Source organism: Dendrobates tinctorius, unplaced genomic scaffold (assembly GCF_039654945.1).
Source record: "Dendrobates tinctorius isolate UK_male_01 unplaced genomic scaffold, ASM3965494v1 ptg000032l, whole genome shotgun sequence".
In the NCBI taxonomy this organism is placed as follows: Eukaryota; Metazoa; Chordata; class Amphibia; order Anura; family Dendrobatidae; genus Dendrobates; species Dendrobates tinctorius.
In genome coordinates, this window is record NW_027361700.1 from 38,063,064 (window position 1) to 38,086,427 (window position 23,364).

General features: G+C 45.6%; 1 protein-coding gene across 1 annotated transcript in view; it reads left to right on the forward strand.

Annotated features, from left to right (window-relative positions):
- Positions 1 to 10: 10 nt before the first annotated feature.
- The window catches only part of LSM12 (LSM12 homolog), a 31,466-nt gene continuing 8,112 nt past the window's right edge, over positions 11 to 23,364 (forward strand). The window contains exons 1-2 of the mRNA XM_073572787.1: positions 11 to 280; positions 3,632 to 3,765. Coding sequence (XP_073428888.1) covers positions 160 to 280; positions 3,632 to 3,765 — 255 coding nt within the window. The 5' untranslated portion in view covers positions 11 to 159. The remainder of the gene's footprint in view (positions 281 to 3,631; positions 3,766 to 23,364) is intronic.

A 23,364-nucleotide genomic window follows, 5' to 3' on the forward strand; every position in this document is an offset into this window, starting at 1 on the left:
CCAGTTCCAACATGGTGGCGCCCACTTCCGGCTAGAGGGGTGTGGTTACGCGTCATCAAGGTAATTACCCGGCAGCCTCTACGGCTCACGTTGGCTTGTAGGGTTGCGCGCTGAGGTCGCTGCGGTTAAGCACGTCACGCACAGGCCGGCAGGAGGAAGATGGCGGCTCCGGGGGAATATTTCAGCGTTGGCTCCCAGGTTTCATGCCGGACGTGCCAGGAGACGCGGCTGCAGGGAGAGGTGGTGGCGTTCGACTACCAGAGCAAGATGCTGGCGCTAAGTATCCTTTAAGTGACGGAATGGCCGGGAGCGGAGAGGGGGAGCCGGAGGCTGGGGGAGGGGGCAGCGCACAGTAAGGTGCTGCCTGTGGGGGAGCTGACAGCGTGCAGCCAGCAGGTGGAGGCACCGGGCAGGGTGCGGGCGCTGCCTCCTCCATGCTGCTGCCTGCACGGGCCGCGGTGTGGATGCGCACTATGCTATGGGGCATTTCCGTGTCTTCTGATGGTGAGTCGCCTAGTGGAGGTTGTCAGTCCTGTGCCTGGCAGGTGGGCTCTTTCCCACTCTTGTGTTATCAGGCCTGTAGGGTACAGTGTGATGGCTGCTGGGGTCTCCCATAGTGACTGAGCCGTGTACAGCGGATTCTTATAATTCAACTACTCTTATGCGACATTGTATTGCGGTGTGTCCACTACAGCCCCGTTCAGTTTGTTATATAGCGCCATCATCATCACTGTCCCCATTGGGGGGCGCATTCTAGAGTGTGGGAGGAAACGCAAGAAATCACGGGGAGAACATACAAACTCCTTGCAGATGTCTTTGGTGGGATTTGAGCTCAGACCCCCAGGACGGTAACAGTGCCGAGCAGTCAGGACTGACTTCCATCAGTGCTTGATCCGTTTTATCCCATCTGTATAGAAAACACCCCCCAAACTAATGGGAACTTGTCAGAACTGTGATGCCAGGAGGGCGCTGGCTGAGTTTCTCATGGACTTAAATGTTCCGCTTTAATGCCTGACTTAGAATCCTAACTTTTTGTATTTAAATCTGCCTGCGACAAAGTCGAGCAGCCCCCTAGGTGGGACGCATGATTGATCCATGAAAAACACAAGCTCTGGCCATCTGAATGAGGCTCAGGGATGCTGCCAGTCATTATCAGTGGCACTTGTTTTCCCATCACGGTGTAACTTGTTGGTCAGGCTGAGTTGTAGCTGTCTTTACTATATACCATTGTGTGGGCTACTAGCGTGGAGGTTTCGGGCATCACTGGGATTGTTTTGCCACCCAAAGCCCCACTTCTGTTGCAGATAGTAAAAACAGTCTGTTGATAGGTGGAGGGGTTTCATTGTGGTGCCACTACAGGTAGGGAAGTCCTCACACAGCCTGAATGTGATAATCCCATGGGGCCTGCAATTTTCAGTCTCGTGAGAAAACATTGAGGTCATATGATGGGCACGTGATGTCAAAGTATCCGCCGCTTGGCCAAAGTTGATCTGGAGCCCTCGTCTATATTATTGTAAACTGAGCTTTGTGTAGTGATTTATAATGAATGTGAGTGATGGATTGGTTTGTAGGTTGTGGTAGGAGTTATGACGTGAAGGATTTGTTTGAGGTCTCTAGATGGAAAACTCCATTAAAGGGAGCGTCACCCCCAAGCACATAATAAACTCATAATAAACTACGTAAAATGATACGTAGGGGACTTATCTCCTATAAAAAATCTTACCGGCAGCTTATACACTTATAGCGGCTGAGAGGACGAGTTTCAGTGCACCATTGGTTGTGACGAAGGACCACGAGGCTGAAGTTGGTTTCTTATTCGGCAATTTTTTCTTTTCTGTTTTTTATAGGTTTAACAACAAAAGTAAGCATCAGAATAATAACATACAATGCAGCGAGGTGCTCTGATGTGAATACACTTAACAGCTTCAAAAAGTATAAAATTGGCACAAAAATGGGCATCAAAGTGGGCACCAAAGGGCTTTAATCAAAGGGTTAAATGACTTTAGGCCACTGATCTCACACTGAAGACATATAGAACAGGGAGCCCCACATCAAACTCAGGTCTCTCCAGCCAGGCCCAAATGGGTTCTGGGCATCAGAACTGGCATCAAAGTGGGCAGACAGTCAATTTTGGCCATTTAATTAAGTAACTGGTGTTTTTAAAGGGGTTAAATGATGTTGGGCCACTGATGTCACACTAAGAATACACAGAGTGATGACCTGCATCAAACCCAGGTCCATTTAGCCTAGCCCAAATGGGTGATGGATTGGGCATCAAAGAGGGCAAACAGCCAATTTTTACAGATTTGAATATTAACTGATGTTACTTAATCAAATCTGTGACAATTGGCTGTTTGCCCACTTTGATGCCAATACTGATGCTCAGAACCCATTTGGGCTGGGCTTGAAGGACCTTTGATGTGGGGCATCACTATCTGTGTATTCTTAGTGTGAGATCAGTGGCCCAAAGTCATTTAACACCTTAAAAACATCAGATACTTATTTAAATGGGCTGTTTTCCCACTTTGATGCCAATTCTGATGCCCAGAACCCCTATATAGCTGTTTTAATGTGTTTTATTTGGCAGGTGGTGACAAACTGCCTTTAACTGGGCTCTCTTTAAGTATGTAAAGGGGGTTTTACACTAAGCGATATCGCTAGCAATATCGCTAAAACGTCACTGGTTTTGTGACGTTATAGCGATATTGCTAGCGATATCGCTATGTGTGATACTTACCAGCGACCGGCTCCCCCGCTGTCCATCGCTGATCGCGCGAGAATGTCCAGCTCCATTTCTCGTCGGGCGCTTCCTGCTGAGACTTCCTGCTGTGACGACAAGCGACGCGTGGAGGCGGGCGGGAGGACGCAGGATCGCTGTGTGTGAATGGTAAGTATCGTGCGCTGCGTCGCTGCTGCATCGCTGTGAGGTCTTTCTGTATGAAAGCTCACTAGCGATCATTTAGCGATGCACCAGCGATCCTGACCGGGTCGGATCGCTGGTCGGATCGCTGGTGCATCGCTAAATGTAAAAGGGCCTTAAGGGGCAGTACTACACACATTAGCAGGTGGGGTGCTGTTTCTGGAAGAAGACTGATAAGCTTTTCAGAAACTAACCCTTCTAATTAGGATATTAAAAAAAAAACATATCTATAAACACTAGGTGATTAATTGCTGAGGTCTATGCCCTTGCAGATCATTAGTGGTGATCCCAAGACCCCTTTATTGGGGGAGTTAGGATAGAGCAGTCGTCATAAACGGACTTTCCAAGCTTCTCTGTGTGCCAAATATCATGCCCATTCACTTTTTGGGAAAGTTGCTTGTGTATTGCTTTAGACCAGTGTTCCCCAATCTCCAGTTATCATGGCCCCCCACAGGTTGTGTTTTTAGGATTTCTCAAGTGTTGCACAGATGAGTGAATTCCTGATGCCTTGATGATACTTCCATCACCTGTGCAATAATAGGGGAATCCTGAGAACATGATCTGTGGGGGGCCGTGAGGCCTGGAGTTTGGGGAACACTGCTTTAGCGCCACCTGTGATTGGCATGAAGCTGCTCATTGCCCTTCACATTTAATTTCCAGATTGGCATTGTTTAGTATGTGTTGTGCTTTCCTTAACCACCGTATCTGCAGAGTGCCCCTCGACAAGTGGAAAACCCAACCATGCTGACATCCTCCTGCTCAACCTGCAGTATGTATCTGATGTAGAGGTGCTGAACGATCGCACACAGACCCCTCTGCCTCTAGCTTCCCTCAACATTGGCAAGGTAAATTGTCTCCTATTTGTTTCTACTGCTTGCTCATCTAAAAGCCTTAGAGGCCGATAGATCAAATTGTTTAGGCCAGAAGACTGGTATAAAAACTTTGTGTAGTTGCATCTCCAACAAAATGGCTGAACCTGTGGAGGAGCTGGGGTGGGACAGGCCATGGCTGTACCTGGCCAAGAGATCCTTGGCGGGATGGTGGCACCTAGTACACCAGAAATGTTACTCCAGTCTCTGATTAAAGTAACATGATGTGCATTCTGCTGATAAGTTGTGGTGCATCTCATCTCTTGCAAAACTGACATCTGCTTGCATAGAAGCAATGAGTGTATTGAAGTGGGGCTGTTCTTAATCATTTTCCAACCATAAAAAGGCTGAGAAAGTGATGTCAAAATTGCTGGCAGAGCCACTTCACAGAAACCTCCTGCTGGTGTTTTTTCTGAAGTGCTTTCACCTTGGGATAATTCTGCGAGTGTGCCGGCATATAAAGGACGCCTTATGCACTCGCCCCACTATGCATGATCCGTCCAGCCATAAGTGCAGCTTAGAGGAGTTATACTTTTCCAGTTACCTGAAAAAAGATCAGCTGCAGTTGACTGATATGTGCACAACCCCTTATAAGTAAACCTACTTGTTTGTTTCAGTGTGACAATTGAAGATCATAAAAATATTACAAACGTTTTAGTAAAGCTAGCTACATAGCTTGTACCCTTACCCTACAGTATATGTTGGGACCTTTTTCCAAAACATACTATAGTGTTACCACAGACTGTCACCAAACGCAGGCCAAAAGGTGTTTTTGGCTTCTGTCTGGCAGGTATGTGCTGGAGTATGAGTAACCTGTGTAAGAAAGCGCAGCAGACTGTTTCCATGTGTAGAAGTAATCCCATACCAAGTAGTATGTTTCTTTACAATAGGTTCTATGGTGGATTAGCCACTGTCTGAGAATGTGCCCAACAATGGCCACAGACGTACTGTGTACCTAGCCTAACTCAATCAGTGGATAGCCAGCCAGTTAGTATTGTTTGTATAATACAGATGTGGGTTTTGTGTTTCATCTTTCCTGTGTAGAGAGCTCAGTCATTTACATTGAATACCTTTTTATCGTTCAGTGGTGCATATTCTGGGCTCTGCCTCTGACTTTATCATAAAGTATTTACGCTGGACTAAACGGTGCCCAGACACATTAGCCTAAAGGCCCCGTTACACATAACTATGTCCCAGCGAGCCCACCAACGATCCGACGTGGATGGGATCATTGGGACATCGTTGGCTGATTGCTGGTGAGCTGTCACATAGACAGCCCCACCAGCGATCAGGACCAGCGAGCAAGCTGGTTTACATTGGAAACAGCGGGTATCTAAGCCACGCGGCTCCTAGATACCTGCCGTTTACATGTATGGAAACCAGCGTGCAGCGTCGCTGATCGTTGCTCTCCGGCTGCCACATGCAGCGATGCGTGCTGGCCAGCAGGAGACCATCGATCAAAAAACGGCCCAGGACGATCCTGCACGATCAGTGATACCCGGCGGGGGGGCCAGTTGCTGATCACCGTCACACACAGCGATGTCACAAAATCAGCGATCTCGCTGGCGATATCGCTGTGTGACAAGGGGCCTTTAGGGTTCATACCAATTTGCGAGAAATATGGACTAGTGCAATCTGATAAAAAATCGGATTGCACTTGGACCAATGTTATTCAATGGGTGACATCTCATCTGCGATTTTATTTATTTATTTTCCCTCAGCTGAAATCGAACTGAGAAAAAAATTGCAGCATGCTGTGTATTGCTGCGATTTTTGGATGAGACTCGCCAATGCAAGTCAATGGGTGCGAGAAAAAAATCGCTCAGCACTCGCACCATGCGAGTGCTGTCCGAGTTTTACGCACTGATGTCCTTTGACAAGCCAGCAATTCATATGCGGCTATACAGTAAAATCACACTGACAGCTTAGAAAAGAATAGATATATACACATAGAATACATATATATATAATCTGTCAGTGGAACACATCAGCTGTTAATACACTGAGCATGCACTGCCTTGATCTCATCACTGGTATTTTCCCACAGTTCTGACATCACAGTAGTTCAGCCCGGCTGCGAGAACCGCTTCAGAGAATTGCGGTGATGTCACTGATGCTGCACTCCCTCACAGCCTGACCCGCACTGAACTCTGGAGCGTGGGAAAATGAAAATCAACTGGCATTTTCCCACGCTCGAGGTCATCGCAGTTCAGGCTGTGAGGGAGCGGAGACTCAGTGACGTCACTGAGTCTGTGCTGGCAGCATCGCATTCATTCATCAGTAGTTAGCAGCCGGGGTGGTCGCATCTTAGCACCGTCCTGGTTGCAAATTATATATTCCCCAGATATGGATTATGGCATGGGACAGAGCGACGGACAGGTATGGTATATTGTTGGTTTATTTTATTTTTTACAGGAAATCGTGGGTGTCTGTGTTTTCTTTACAATTTGACTGTATGGGATTAGTAATAAGGGCGTGTTATTGATGCCTCTCCATTACTAACCTTGGGGCTTGATGTCAACATCAATCCCCCAACTATTACCCCATATGCCACCACTACAGGGTAGTGGGATGAGCTGTGTGCCAGAATTGGCACATCTTAGAGATGCGCCTTTTTTGGGGCGGCTGAGAGCTGATGTTATTAGCTGGGGGGAGGCAGTATCCATGGTCCCTTCTTTGGCTATTGACATCAGCCCTCAACATAGCTATTGCTGGCTATTAATTTTAGGGGGACCCCACGCCATTTTTTCCGTGAAATAATCATTTATTAAATGTCCAGAATTTTACACACACACACACACACACACACACACACACACACACACACACACACACACACACACACACTATACTAAATGTATTTGTCACTGACATGTATACAGCTACCTATTCTATATGGATTTACTTTATGTAATCCATCTCTCCTATCCTGTCGACTCTTGCAGTGATTTTACAGAAGCTGACAAATGAATTACCGGCTATTCTCTATCTATCTATCTATCGTCATGGTGCACTTTTGGCGCCCTTTCTCTGGCCCAATCATATTAGACCTGTTCATGAGGAGAGATAACAAAAACCAATCAAACAACACAAACTCACCTTTGAGTAAAATGTAAATTGCTCTTTTATTCTATAAACTACTGACATGTCTTCGCATTTCCAAGCACTAAATTTGGTATTTTCAGAAAATGAGAAATGGTCAAAATATCAAGAAAATGCAGTGCTTGCAGACTTCAAATAATGCTAAGAAAACAAGTTCATAAACATTTAGAAACAACAATACTAATGTTTTAACTCAGGAAGAGTTCAGAAATCAATATTTTGTGGAATAACCATGATTTTTAATCATAGCTTTCATGCGTATTGGCATGTTTTCCACCAGTCTTTCACACTGCTTTTGGATGACCTTATGCCACTCCTGGTACAAAAATTTAAGCAGTTCTTTGTTTGATGGTTTGTGATTATCCATATTCCTCTTGATTACATTCCAGAGGTTTTCAATGGGATTCAGCTCTGGAGATTGGCCTGGCCATGACAGGGATTTGATGTGGTGGTCCTTCATCCACACGTTGATTGACCTAGCTGTATGGCATGGTGCATTGTCCTGCTGGAAAAACCAGTCCTCAGAGTTGGGGAACATTGCCCGAGCAGAAGGAATCACCTGTTTTTCCAGGATAACCTTGTATGCGGCTTGATTCATACGTCCTTCGCAAAGTAACCTGCCCAATTCCAGCCTTGCTGAAGCATCCCCAGATCATCACATATCCGCCACCAAATTTCACAGTGGGTGCAAGACACTGTGGCTTGTATGCTTCTCTAGGTCTCCGTCTACCCATTAGACAACCAGTTGTTGGGCAAAGCTGAAAATTAGTCATCAGAGAAGATTACTTGCTCCAATCCTCTATGGTCCAGTTCTTATGGTCTTTGGCAAACTTCAGCCTGGCTCTCCTTTGCTTCTCATTGATGGGCTTTTTTCTAGCTTTACATGACTTGAGCCGTGCCCCTAGGAGCCTGTCACGAACTGTTCTTGCCATGCACTTTACCCCTGCTGCCATTTGCCATTCCTTTTGTAGGTCACTTGATGTCATCCTGCGATTGCTGAGTGACATTCGAATAAGATGTCATCCCGGTCAGTGGAGAGTTGTTTTCGCCCTCTGCCCGTCTGTAGGTTTGTTGTCCCCAATGTCTGCTGCTCGACCTTGTAATGTCCTTGAAATTTTAAGGATAGAGGCAACATGATGCTCACTGTGTTCTTCTGCTAGTAAAGCCAGAATTGAGCCCTTATTTTCCTCACTCAAGACTTTTCTTTTCAACTCCTTTGGCATGGTTAAAAGTTATTTTTTCATTCCTATTACTTTTGTGATATTACTAGCACTTGTCCTATTACTTTTGGGATATTACTAGCACTTGTTTTGCCGTCCAGCTTGTCCTGTTGCAAGAGGATTGTAAACACCACAGCAGGATTTTTCATACTTTCCTTCGTTAACTAGGATTTGGTTCAGGTGATCACCTAATCAGAAGCACGTTAACTAGAATGAGGTGCACTCTGGTTGGAATTCAACTGACACTGGAATGGAATGGCTGTCAGGCATTCAGAGAAACTGATTTTTATAAAACTGTGCAGTGGTCTCTTAATTTTTGCCAGAGCTGTATATGTGTGTGTGTGTGTATATATAATATATGTGTGTGTTTGTTTTGAAGAATATTTTGTTTTAAAATTGTGTAAAGGACCCGAGAACTGCTGTATATAAAAGCTAATGTTAAAATCGCATTGCATACGCATGTCATACGGATGTTCCGTTTAAAAATCGCATAGCACTCGTCCTTTTTTTCGGTCCGGAAATGGGACTTTTTTTTTTTTTTTTTTTTTTTTTCGCCCTAAGGGTTCTTTAACACTAGCCGTGTTTTTGCGGGCTGTTTTTGCGGCCCCCATAGATTTCTATGGGGCCCTCAAAAACTGCCCGCAAAGATTCATCGGAGCACTGTATGGCCGTATATACAGCCGTGAAAAAATAGAGCTTGCTCGATATTTTTCACGGCTTACGGACACGGCCGCAATAGATTTTAATGATACCGCAAAAACAACGGTAGCTTGTTTTTGCGGTACACCATATTTGCGGATCGCCGTATTTTTTCCCACCAGTTTGTTAAAACAGATAAACGGCGATCTGAGAAGGTTTTTTGCAGCCTGTTTTTGCGGGAGACTGTAAAAATCACGGCAATATGGGAAGTGTAAAAGAAGCCTAAGGGTGACTTCAGCCACATGTCACATATCTCCCTGGAAAAACTGCCCTACAGAAGCCTTAGGGTATGTGCACATGTTGCGGATTTGCCTGCAGAATTTTCTGCACAGAATCTGCACCTCTTGGTAGAAAACGCAGGTAAAAATCTTTTTGATGCGGATTTTCATGCGGATTCTATGCGTTTTTGTAAGCTAAATAAAGATGTTTAACACAAAAAACAATTTGTGATGCCATTTCTTGTCCATCCTCCTCTTACATTTGTCCAACCCACACTCCATTACACACACACAGACAGGAGATAGATAACAGATCTATAGATATAGCTAGATATGTAATAGCAAGGCCGATGTTTATTAATGAACGATGTTTAAGTTTGGGGAAAAAAAATGGCATGGGCTCACGCGCAATTTTCTGCGCCAGAGAGTGAAAGTTGACGACTGGGGGCCAATATTTGTAGCCTGGGAAGGGGGTAATATCCATGGCCCCTTCCCAGGCTATGAATATCAGCTGCAGGCTGATATTCAAAGCCTAGGAAGGGGCCATGGATATTGCCCCCCCAGGCTACAAATACAAGCCCGCAGTCGCCCCAGAAATGTTGCATCTGTATGATGCGCCAATTCCGGCGCTTAGCCTATCTCATCCCACTGCTGTGTAGCGGAGGCATATGGGGTAATAAGGGGTTAATGTCACCTTGCTATTGTAAGGTGACATTAAGCCCGGTTAATAATGGAGGTGTCAATAAGACACCTATCCGTTATTAATCCAATAGTATCAAAGGGTTAAAAAAAGACACAGCCAGAAAAAAGTATTTTAATGAAATAAAACACAACACATTTTTTCATTATTTTTATTACACGCCTAAATCCGAGTGAAAGGCATTGTCTCTGGGGCGCCCTGGTGTCAGCTTCTTATCACAGCTGACACCCGGCACTATGTGTCAGGGGCGGTCACGGACCGCCGCTGACACCCGTCACTGTGTGTCAGGGGCGGTCACGGACCGCCCCCGGCATGTTGACCCCTGGCACACCGCGATCAAACATGATCGCTGTGTACCAGAGGCATAGGAGAGAAGCGTGCAGAGAGGGGGCTCCCTCCGTGCTTCCCTGAGACCCCCGGAGCAGCACGATGTGCTGCGCTGCTCTGGGGGCCTCCTTCCCTGCAGGTCCCTGGATCCAATAAACAGCGTCATCAGCGAAAAAATAAGTTATAGCACGCAGAATAAAGCGATGCAAAAATAATTTTTTTTATATAAAATTGTTTTCATTGCATAAAAGCGCCAAAACACAAAAAAAGACTTAAATGAGGTATTGCTGTAATCGTACTGACCTGAAGAATAAAACCGCCTTATCAATTTTACCACACACGGAATGGCGTAAACGCACGTCCCAAAAGAAATTCATGAAATGCTGGTTTTTGTTCATTCTGCGTCCCAAAAATCGGAATAAAAAGCGATCAAAAATTGCCACGTGCCTGAAAATGATACCAATAGAAACGTCAACTCGTCCCACAAAAAATAAGACCTCACATGACTCAATAGGTCAAAATATAGAAAAATTATAGCTCACAAAATGTGGTGCTGCAAAAACTTTTTTACAATAAAAAGCGTCTTTTAGCGTGCGACAGCTGCCAAACATAAAAACCTGCTATAAATAGTAAATCAAACCCCCCTTACCACTCCCTTAGTTAGGGAAAAATAATAAAATAAAAATGTATTTACATTTTCCCGCTAGGGCTGGGGTTAGGGTTAAGGGTGTGTTGGAGTTAGAATTGGGGGTTTCCACTGTTTTGGCACATCAGGGGCTTTCAAAACGTGACATGGCATCCAATCTGAATTCCAGCCAATTTTGCAGTGAAAGTCAAACGGCGCTCCTTCCCTTCCGAGCTCTGCCATGCGCCGAAACATTGTTTCCCCCCCCACCTATCACAGGTTATCAGCGTACTCAGGACAAATTGCACAATAACTTTTCCAGTCTAATTTCTCCTGTTACCCTTGGTAAAATAAAAAAAAATAGAACCTGAAGTATTTTTTTGTGAAAAAAAGTTAAATGTTTTTTTTTATTAACCCCTTCACTACCAAGGGTGGTTTGCACGTTAACTCCTGGGCCAATTTTTACAATTCTGACCACTGTCCTTTTATGAGGCCATAACTCTGGAACGCTTCCATGGATCCCGGTGATTCTGACATTGTTTTCTCGTGACATATTGTACTTCATGTTAGTGGTAAAATTTCATTCATATAACTTGCGTTTATTTGTGAAAAAAATGGAAATTTGGCAAAAATTTTGAAAGTTTCGCAATTTTCCACCTTTGAATTTTTATGCCCTTAAATCAGAGATATGGCACACAAAAAACTTAATAAGTAACATTTCCCACATATTTACTTTACATCAGCACAATATTGGAACCAAATTTTTTTTTTTTTTGGTTAGGAAGTTATAAGGGTTAAAAGTTGACCAGCGATTTCTCATTTTTGCAACACCATTTTATTTTTACGGACCACATCACATTTGAAGCCACTGTGAGGGGTCTATATAATAGAAAATACCCAAAAGTGACACCATTCTAAAAACTGCACCCCTTAAGGTGCTCAAAACCACATTCAAGGAGTTTATTAACCCTTCAAGTGCTTCACAGGAATTTTTTGAATATTAAAAAAAAAAAAAATGAACATTTAACCTTTTTTTTTTTTTTTTTTTTTTCACAAAAAAATACTTCAGGTTCAATTTTTTTTATTTTACCAAGGGTAACAGGAGAAATTGGACTGCAAAAATTATTGTGCAATTTGTCCTGAGTACGCTGATACCTGCTATGTGGGGGGGAAACCACTGTTCCGGCGCATGGCAGAGCTCAGAAGGGAAGGAGCGCCGTTTGACTTTTACAATGCAAAATTGGCTGGAATTCAGATCGGACGCCATGTCACGTTTGGAGAGCCCCTGATGTACTTAAACAGTGGAAACTCCCCACAAGTAACCCCATTTTGGAAACTAGACCCCCCCAAGGAACTTGCCTAGATATGTGGTGAGAACTTTGAACCCACAAGGGCTTCACAGAAGTTTATAACGTACAACCGTACAAATAAAAAATCATATTTTTTCCACAAAATGATCTTTTCACCCCCAATTTTTCTTTTCCCAAGGGTAACAGGACCCTAAAAGTTATTGTGCAGTTTGTCCTGAGTACGCTGATACCCCATATGTGGGGGTAGACCACTATTTGGGCGCATGGCAGAGCTCGGAAGGGAAACAGCGCCATTTGACGATTTTGGCTGGAATTGAGATCAGACACCATGTCGCGTTTGGAAAGCCCCTGATGTACCAAAACAGTGGAATCCCCCCACAAATGACACCATTTTGGAAACTAGACCCCCCAAGTAACTTATCTAGATGTGCCAAGGGCTTCACAGAAGTTTATAATGCCCAGGCGTGAAAATAAGTCATTTTTTTTCCACAAAAATGATATTTTTGCCCCCAATTTTTTATTTTCCTAAGGGCAACAGGAGAAATTGGACCCCAAAAGTTGTTTTGCAAATTGTCCTGAGTAGGCTGATACCCCATATGTGGGGGTGAAACACTGTTTAGGCGCATGGCAGAGCTTGGAAGGGAAGGACCACCTTTTGACTTTTTTCAACGCAGAATTGGCTGGAATTGAGATCAGACGCCATGTTGCGTTTGGAGAGCACCTGATGTGCGCAAATAGTGGAAACCCCCAATTCTAACTCCAACCCTAACCCCAACACACCCATAACCCTAACCCTAGCCTTAACTTTAATGGGAAAATGGAAATAAATACATGTTTTTAATTTTATTATTTTTCTCTAAGGGGGTGATAACGGGGGGTTTGATTTACTATTTATGGCGGTATTTATATTTGGCAGCTGTCACACGCTAAGGCTATGTGCCCACGTAGCGTTTTATTCCGGACACTAAAAACCTGACTCCTTCCCAGAAATCGCGCGTTTTTTTCCGTGCGATTTTGCTGCGATTTTCGCGTGCGATATTCAAGCACTTTCCAAGCGATTTGAAGCATCGCTTGGAAAGTGATTGACGGGTTGGTCACACTCGTCAAACATATGCGGCCTCAATAGTAAATAGTAAAAGATAAAATGTTAAAAATGATAAAAAAAAAAAAAAAAATCGGGGTATATTTACCTTCCGACGTCCCGCGCTGCCATCCCGGGCCTCAGCGTTCCCAGTAGTGCCTTGCGAGACCTGTGATGACGTTGGTCTGGCTTTACTATAGCGATCTCGCGAGACCACGTCATCACAGGACCTTGCTGCAAGGCATTACTGGGAACGCTTAGGCCAGGAATGCAGCGCGGGAGGTCGGAAGGTAAATATACCCAGATTTTTTTATTTTTTTTATTTTTTTTTTTTTGTAATTATTTTTACACTTTTTTTTAATTTTTTTAAATATATACTTTATTACAATGTCCCAGAGGGGACATAACTGTCCCGTGACAGATCGCTGATCTGTCACATCACAGATCGCTGTGACAGATCAACAGTCTGTCACAGGCAGTGTGCAGGTTTCCTCCTTGCCTGCGCTTTGCAGGCACTGAGGAAGCCAGCTTCCCGGAGGTCCCCGCCGCCATATTGGATCCGGGGACCTGCAGGAAAGGAGACCCCCGCAGCAGCGCTGCACATTGCGCTGCCTGGGGGGCTCAGGGAAGCACGGAGGGAGCCCCCTCCCTGCCAATGCTTCCCTTTAATCCCCGGTACACCGCGATCGTGTTTGATCGCGGTGTACAAGGGGTTAACGTGTCGGGGGCGGTCCGTGACTGTGATAATTAGCTGACACCCGGCCGCGAAAAACGGCGCTCACCACGTGGGCGCCGCTTATCGCTATGACGTAATATTCCGTCCATGGTAATTAGGGCCCAGGACACATGGACGGAATATTACGTCCAATGAAGGAAAGGGGTTAAACGTTCAAAAAATTCCTGTGAAGCACCTGAAGGGTTAATCTTCTTGAATCTGGTTTTGAGCACCTTGAGGGGTGCAGTTTTTAGAATTGTCACTTTTGGGGTATTTTCTATCATATAGACCCCTCAAAGTGACTTCAAATGTGATGTGGTCCTTAAAAATAAAATTGTGTTGTAAAAATGAGAAATCGCTGGTTAACTTTTAACCCTTATAACTTCCTAACAAAAATTTTGGTTCCCAAATTGTGCTGATGTAAAGTAAACATGTGGGAAATGTTACGTTTTTTGAGTGCCATATCTCTGTGATTTAAGAGCATAACAATTCAAAGTTGGAAAATTGCAAAATTATTGCGACGTTATATGAATGAAATTTTACCACTAAGGCTAGTTTCACATTAGCGCTTTTGAGCGCAGCGACAGCCTGCGCACGGCCGCTGCTAAGCCCCGCTCCCTGCCGCGCCTCCGCCGGTAGCTCCGCCTACCGGCGCATGACGCTGCATGCGTCCTGCGTCCCCCATCTTTATCACTGGGGGCGCAGGCCGTGCGCAGTATGCGTTTGTCGGCGCATGCACCTTTTTGACAGTGCGCCGAGCGCAACCAAACTGCAGCAGGTTGCGTTTGGCGCAGGTCAGCGCACCGTCAAAAGGACGCATTCGCCGCCAAACGCATACTGCGCACGGCCTGCGCCCCCAGTGATAAAGATAGGGGACGCATGCAGCGTCATGCGCCGGTAGGCGGAACTACCGGCGCAGGCGGGGCTTAGCGGCGGCCGTGCGCAGGCCGTCGCTGCGCTCAAAAGCCTTAATGTGAAACTAGCCTAACATGAAGTACAATATGTCACGAGGAAACAGTGTCAGAATCACCGGGATCGATGGAAGCGTTCCAGAGTTATTACCTCATAAAATTGGCCCGGGCATTAACGTGCAAACCACCCTTGGGAGTAAAGGGGTTAATAACGAGTGTCCCATGACGATCTCCCCTATAGAGCTGTCACATCAGGAGATGTGATCTCTCTGTAGGCCTCCAATGACATACTGACCGGAGATAACCTCCCGCAGTGTGTCATTTGAGTTAAGCCTCTCTTTACGGAATTACAGCGTGAGAAAATTCTCACGCTGTAGTGCCGCAAAGTGACAGGATAAACTCTGGTGACCTGTCGACGGCAGAGTGATACAATGCGGAGAATTATCTACGTCATTGTATCACCGGAGCGCCTGGAGAGCGGTCGCATCTGCTGATGTGACAGCTCTCCACGGGAGATCGTCGTGGGACAATTGTTATTAATTGGACTATGTCGGACACAGGGAGTATTTTTTTTTTTTTTTGCAGGTGAGCGAGGGCTTCGGGTATTAGGTGTAGATGATGAGTATGAACTATATATATGTGTTTTTTATTTATTTTATTTTTTTTTACATTCAACACATTAGCCGGATGATGGGAATACTACTGTCCCATCATTGGCTAATGCAGTGTTCCCCAACTCCAGTCCTCAAGGCCCACCAACAGGTCATGTTTTCAGGATTTCCTTTGTATTGCACAGGTGATGCAATTATCACCTGAGCAATACCAAGGAAATCCTGAAAACATGACCTGTTGGTGGGCCTTGAGGACTGGAGTTGGGGAACACTGGGCTAATGTGTCACTCACTGTCACTTTAGCAGGCATAGCCGGATGGGACTTGTCCCATCGGACAATGCCTGCATACAAACACGCACAGCCCCGGAAGACAGCGGCACACACTCAGTCACCGCTCACACACTTCCCGCCTCCCGATCTGCAGCATTTCATCTGCAGCAAAACCCCAGATCTTTTTTACTTCTGCGTTTTTTCTTCATATTTGCCTGACTCTATGGAAGTCAATGGGTGTAAAACGCTGCACATCCGCAAAAAGAATTGACATGCTGTGGAAAATAAAATACTGCGAATCCGGGCGTCTTTTTCCGCAGCATGTGCACAGCAAATTACATTGTTTTGATACACACTTGCGGATCCGCAGGGGAATATCCGCTGCGGATCCGCAGTAAATACGCAACGTGTGCGCACAGCCTTACGGTGGGGATGTCCCTACCTGCATCCTTATCTAATTCGGGTGTTTGGATCCTTGCTATGGACCTCACTCATGGATTATACTATGCTGATTAGCTACATGTACACGTTATCCATGGTGATTTTCTATTGTGTATTTATTGGTGCATATTATCTTGCTATAGAGTGCATTTGTTACGATTATCTTGTGCGCTCTGGATATTTGTCACATTAACCTCTTCGCATATGTTGTTTGGACTTCTTGATATATATGTATACATGATTTTATGTACTGCACTTTAGAGATATTATTTCTTTGATTATATTTTGCTATGTTCACGTCACTACTTCACATTCACAGTGGGTGTTTCTGTGCTCTTTATGCCCCTTCACACATTATTTACGGTTTTATTATACTCTGCGGGCTCCATTATTGATTCTATTTTTGGAAGCAATTGTTGGCTATTTTGTGGTTTTAGTTGTTTTTTTTTTTTAATGGCATTTAAATGGCATTTCATACTTAATTCATACTTAATCTAGCTCTTTTCTTTCCCTGAGTGTAAATTTAACATCACTCTCTTGGTCTGTTAAGGCCCCGTCACACATAGCGATCTCGCTAGCAAGATCGCTGCTGAGTCACAATTTTTGTGACACAACAGCGATCTCGCCAGCGAGATCGCTGTGTGTGACAGCGATCAGCAACCGGCTCCCCTGCCGGTATCGCTGATCGCTGCAGGAAAGACCAGGACTTTTTTTTGGTCGCTGGTCTCCCGCTGGCCACCACGCATCGCTACGTGTGACAGGCGGGGGAGACCAGCGATATGCTGGTAACTAATGTACACCGGGTATCCAAGGGACGTGCGTCCCTTAGATACCTGATGTGTACGTTAGATACCAGCGCGCTGATGCAGTGAGCTGGTAACTAACGTACACATCGGGTATCTAGGGACGCACGTCCCTTGGATACCCGATGTGTACATTAGTTACCAGCTTCCTGCATCAGCGCGCTGGTTACTAACGTGCACAGCACCGCTGGGCGTCGCTGTGCTGATAGCTGGTGAAGCTGTCTGTTTGACAGCTCACCAGCGATCACATAGCGATTCACCAGCGATCCTGACACATTGATATCGTTGTCAGGATCGCTGGTGAGTCGCTATGTGTGACTCCAGCCATAAGATTACTTGTTGCTGATCAACTGTTGCGCAATGACCTATTTACACTGGTCAACTATGCTTCAGATGCATATGCTTCACTGATCAGCCTGACCCCTTGTAAAGATCATACAAATGAACTCTAAAAAGCCCATATCTGTTTAAACATACGGTGAAGTAACCTTTTCGACATCAGCCATACATGTACGGCTCCACCTTAGGTGCATACCCCAAAACTGCCATACATGTATGGCGGGGCGAACATGTCTGCTTACTTGCACAGTAAGCATTAACTATATGTTATAGCTGACACCCTGCAGAAACTCCCACGATCAGTGCTAGACCCGATCTGCTGGCTTTTAACCCCTCTGATGCTGCTGGCAATAGTGACAGCAACAAAGCTTGGCATTGCAGAGGGAAGGAGTGTGTCCTCTCTCCGTAGCAATTGAAATCGGGGATGGGTGCCGATCAGGGCGGTGGAGTCGGTATAAAATGGACCGACTCCTAAAATATATAATAAACTGATATAGTAGGACAATGCAATATGTGATGTAATTTTTTTTCATAAGAATTTAGGAAAGCTATTCCTGATCTAAGGATCTCAGCTTTTAGTTGAGATGTAGCCGTATTGCACTTTATGTACATGCTCAGTACTGACCAGTGTTGTGGAGTCTGTTGGAAGTAAGGGAAATTGAGGAGTCGGACTCCACAACCCTGGTGCTGATGGTCTCCATGGTGACCCCAGGCTGAAAGATGCACACGGGGTCACCCAGGTATGATGGAATGTAAGCTCCTGTTCAGAGCGAGACACTCTGACACTCCTCCCTGTGTGCAATGCAAAATCATTGCAGGGTATTAGATCAGTGTTCGGTACAGGGAAAAGTTTACATTTGGTATGGAACAACCCTGTCTATAAAACTGTCCCACTAGTTAACCCTTTCAGTGACCACTATAACTAAAAAAAGGCAAATACTTTTTAATCATACCGCCGACCAAAGAGGAATAAGTGGAATAAAACGTGATAAGACTAATGTCAATTTTAATAGTATAGCTGAAAACGTCATCTTGTCCTGCAAAAAAAAGCCACCCCACAGCTCCATCAGCAGAGAAAGAAAAAAGCTTTAGTTCTCAGTATAAAGCGATGCAAAAACTTTTTTTTATAAAATTGTTTGTGTAAAAGCAGCAAAATACACAAGGCATAAATGTGGTATAATCATAACCGTAATGACCCGAAGAATAGTCGTCTAATCCTTATTCCGGACAAGGAACTCCCGTCTTCACCTGCTGTTGATTTGTTTATTCTGCTTCCCAAAGATCACAGCAAGGCTCGATTCACGTTTATCCTGCGGTGAGCTCTTACAGCAGGGTTTCTGTGTAAATCTGTGAAAAACATGATTGAGACGGAACCACAGTGGAAGATTCCCTATAATGAGGCAGATACAGACACACTGGACGCAGTTTGGCCTATGCTCTGCATAAGAGCGTGTTTGACCACAGTTTTGTGCCTCTGAAAAGGACACTACTGAACAGAAGCTGCGTGTAGTCCAGAGTAACTCTGCTGCCTCATTATAGTGAATAGATCCCTCTTGGGGTTTCATCTGAATCGCGTCATTCGGAGATTTAGGTGGAAACCCCGATGTTGGCGCTCAGCGTAGAGCACGGGATAAATGTGATCCCAAATGTTATTTAAATTGTTGGCAATAAAAGCTTCAACTCGGTCCACAAAAAGAAAAACTCTGGTCCTTCATCTGTCAATGGAAATATAGGTGGCTGCCTTCCACGTTACTGATGGCACAAAGACTCTGCAAAAGTTAAATGGCTCCTAGCACCTCAAAAAGAAATCCAGAAAATTCTGCGCTCCTAAATCCCTATTATATGGGCACTATAATAAAGTGTTATCCGAGCACGCTCGTGCATTGAGCATCTTAGGCGTGTGCGAATACTATGTTCTAGTCGCCATGGCTGTTAGACAGCTGCATCATGTGCAGGGATTGCCTAACAGCCAAGAGACATGTAGCCATTGCGACTCAAATATATAGTATACGCGTACGTAGACGGTACTCGGATAACTTCTTATCTGAGCATTCTTGCTCATCACTATTAATAAATTCTTAAATGTGGTTTTGATCACTTTCATAGAATCGTAGAATTGGAAGGGACCTCCTGGGCCATCTGGTTCAACCCCCTGCTCAAAGCAGGATTCGCTAAATCATCCCAGTCAATGTCTGTCCAGCCTCTGTTTGAAGACTTCCATTGAAGGAGAACTCACCACTTCTCGTGGCAGCTTGCTCCACTCATTGATCACTCTAACTGTTAAAAAGTTTTTTCTAATTTCTAATCTGTGTCTCCTCCCATTCAGTTTCATCCCATTGCTTCTAGTCTTTCCTTGTGCAAATGAGAATAAAGTTGATCCTTCTACAATGTGACAGCCCTTTAGATATTTGTAGACAGCTATTAAGTCTCCTCTCTGTCTTCTCTTTTGCAAACTAAACATTCCCAAATCCTGCAACCTTTCCTCATAAGACAGGGTTTGCAGACCGGTCACCATTCTGGTCGCTCTTTTCTGAACTTGCTCCAGTTTGTTGATGTCTTTTTCTCCCTCACCCATGACAGCACCACGGAGAGAGGGGGTCCGCCCATCAAGGACAGGAACCTACAGACAAAAGAGCGGCACCTCTCCTCCGCCCCCCAGTTGGGTTCCTGTCCTTGACGGGTGAACCACGGCAGCAGGAGCTCAGCGCTTACCGGAAGGTGAAGATCCGGGACCGTCCCGTCCGCGGTCAGACAGCGGGGAGGCTCCTGTCGCGGCGGGGTCGGTTGCCGAAGCCGCCACCGCTGCAGCTGAGGGGCTGTCCAGGGTGAGCGGGCGGGGAGGACCGCCCAACGAACAGGACGCCCTCGAAAAGGAGGTCCTGAGTATGTTGGACAAAAAAGTCCTACAGGAGGTTCCCCCACAGGAGAGAGGCAAGGGGTTCTACTCGCCTCTCTTCCTTGTAACCAAACCAGACGGCACCTTCCGCACCATCATAAATTTAAAAAGACTGAATTGCTATATCAAGAACGAAAAATTCAAGATGGAATCGATCAAATCGACCATCAAAATTCTCTTTCCGCAATGCTTTATGGTGGTCTTAGACCTCAGCGATGCCTACTACCATGTCCCCATTCACAAAGAATCCAGGCAATACCTCAGGCTAGCAGTCTCGATAGCAGGAGAAATAAGAGAATTCCAATACAAGGCCCTGCCATTTGGGATCTCAGTGGCTCCACGGGTCTTTACGAAATTGGTGGCAGAGATGATGGCTCACATAAGAGAACAGGATGTTCTGATAGTGCCTTATTTGGACGACTTTTTAATAGCGAGCAACTCAGGACAGAAATGCACAGAACAGAGGGACAGAGTGATGAGCACTCTAAAAAACCTCGGGTGGCTTCTGAACCTGAAAAAGTCAAGGCTGGAACCAAGGAGAGTCCAGGAGTTCCTAGCCCTTCTATGACACTAAGACGAGCAATGTCCCTGTTAGGGTCCCTCTCTGCATGCTTGCCGGCGGTCCAGTGGGCACAAATACACATGAGGGATCTGCAGTGGGATATCCTGACCAACCAGCGGGCCTTAGGAGACCACTTGGAACATAATATTACGCTAGTTTCAAAAACTATTCATTCCCTAGCCTGGTGGGAGGACAAAAACAACTTGTCCAAAGGGATCCCCTGGGAGGCCAAGATCACACATGTAATTACCACCGACGCCAGTCCTGTGGGATGGGGAGCACACATGGGCATCAGTGTGGCTCAAGGGGGAAGGAGAAGTCAAGAACTAAAAGCCTCCTCGAATCAAAAAGAACTGCTAGCAGTAAATTATGCCTTGAGTCACTTTTTGCCAGCATTAAAGGGCCATCATGTCCGGATATTCTCGGACAACCGAGTAACAGTGGCCTATATAAACCACCAGGGGGGAACCAGGTCCAGAACGCTAATGGAGGCATCCTCCGAGATATTCAGGTTAGCCGAGGAAAACTTACTGTCCCTATCGGCGCTACACATACGGGGAGTAGAGAACCAGACAGCAGACTTTCTGAGCCGTACCCAACTACATCAAGGGGAGTGGGCTCTAAATCAGTCCGTTTTTCAGAAGATTGTGGAAATGTGGGGAACCCCAGACATAGACTTATTTGCAGACCACAAAAACAAAAAAGTGGAAGCATTCTGTTCTCTAAATCCCAAGGGGAATCCTCAGACCCTGGACGCATTTATGCTCCCATGGACACGGGGACTACTGTATGCCTTCCCACCGACCATTCTCCTCCTGGCGGTGATAAGGAAAGTCAGGGAAGAGGGGGCTCGGGTAATACTTATAGCCCCTTTCTGGCCAAAAAGAACATGGTTTTCATGGCTCAGAATAATGTCAGTAACCGACCCCTGGGTTCTACCAGATCTCCCCGACCTTCTATCGCAGGGTCCTGTGCTACACCCCCAAGCAGTGAACCTCCATTTAACAGCATGGAATTTGAAAGGTCACTGCTGAGGGGGAAAGGATTTTCAGAAAATCTAATTTCCACCTTACAAAAAAGTAGAAAACCAATTACAATCAAAGCCTATGGTAGAACCTGGAGGAAATTCCTATCCAGTTCGGGGACAAAGGTTCAGGATGGAATACAAATGGATAAAATCCTGGAATTCCTCCAAAGGGGGTTAGAACAGGGACTAGCGACTAACACACTGAGGGTACAGGTAGCGGCCCTAGGCGCCCTTTATAATCAGGAGGTGGCGAGCGACCCTTGGGTATCACGGTTTGAGGGCCGCAGCCAGGTCTAGACCAATAGCTACCCAGAAAGTACCATCATGGGATCTGAACTTGGTGTTGTCAGCCCTAACAGGACCCCCATTCGAGCCTATTCAGTCAGCTCCACTAAAGACCCTATCATTAAAAACGATACTGCTAGTGGCCCTAACATCGGCTCTCAGAGTGAGTGACATACAAGCCTTATCGGCATTACCCCCATTCATTAAAATTATGGAGGATAGAATTATATTGAAACCTGACCCTGCATATTTGCCCAAGGTAGCAACACACTTCCATAGATCACAGGAGGTAGTACTTCCTTCCTTCTGCCCAAACCCTACGAATAGAGGAGAGGAGAAATTTCACACATTAGATGTGAAGAGGTGCTTAGGGCACTACCTAGAGGCCACCAAGGGATGTAGGAAGGAAGGATCTCTCTTTGTGTGTTTCCAGGGACCTCGTAAGGGGCTCGGGGCGTCCAAAAGTACCCTGGCAAGATGGATAAGGGATGCGATTGCCCTGGCATACTCATGCAGCGGGAATACCATCCCGGAGGGTCTAAAAGCCCACTACGAGAGCAATGGCGACCTCATGGGCAGAAAGATCAGAGGTATCAATAGAACAGATCTGTAAGGCGGCCACCTGGTCAACACCTTCTACCTTTTTCAAACACTATCGCCTAGATCTAGCCTCTGCGTCTGACCTGACCTTCGGGAGAAGGGTCCTTCAGGCGGTGGTCCCTCCCTAAGCTACCAATCTCTGAAATTCTCTCCGTGGTGCTGTCATGGGTGAGGGAGAATAGCTTAGTTACTCACCGATAACTGTGTTTCTCGGAACCCATGACAGCACCCGCTTAATTCCCCCCCTTTTTTCACGTGTCCGGTGAGCACGATTTAATGTGTGCAGAGTGTGTTCTTAGACACGAGACTTCTCTATAAGTATACAAATTGTAATGTTATGTATATACTTTTGTTGTTAACTAACCGGGAGACCCTCTGATGCTCTGTAACCAACTGGGGGCGGAGGAGAGGTGCCGCTCTTTTGTCTGTAGGTTCCTGTCCTTGATGGGCGGACCCCCTCTCTCCGTGGTGCTGTCATGGGTTCCGAGAAACACCGTTATCGGTGAGTAACTAAGCTATTTTAAAATGTGGTGCCCAAAACTGGACACAATATTCCAGATGAGGTCTGACCAAAGAGGAGTACAGGGAAATAATGACTTCACGTGATCTAGACTGTATGCTTCTGTTAATACATCCTAGAATTGCATTTGCCTTTTTTGCTGCTGCATCACACTGTTGACTCCTATTCAGTCTGTGATCTATTAGTATACCCAAGTCTTTTTCACATGTGCTGTTGCTCAGCCCTATTCCTCCCATTCTGTATATGCTTTTTTTATTGCCCAGATGTAGTACTTTGCATTTTTCCCTGTTAAAAACCATTCTGTTAGTTGCT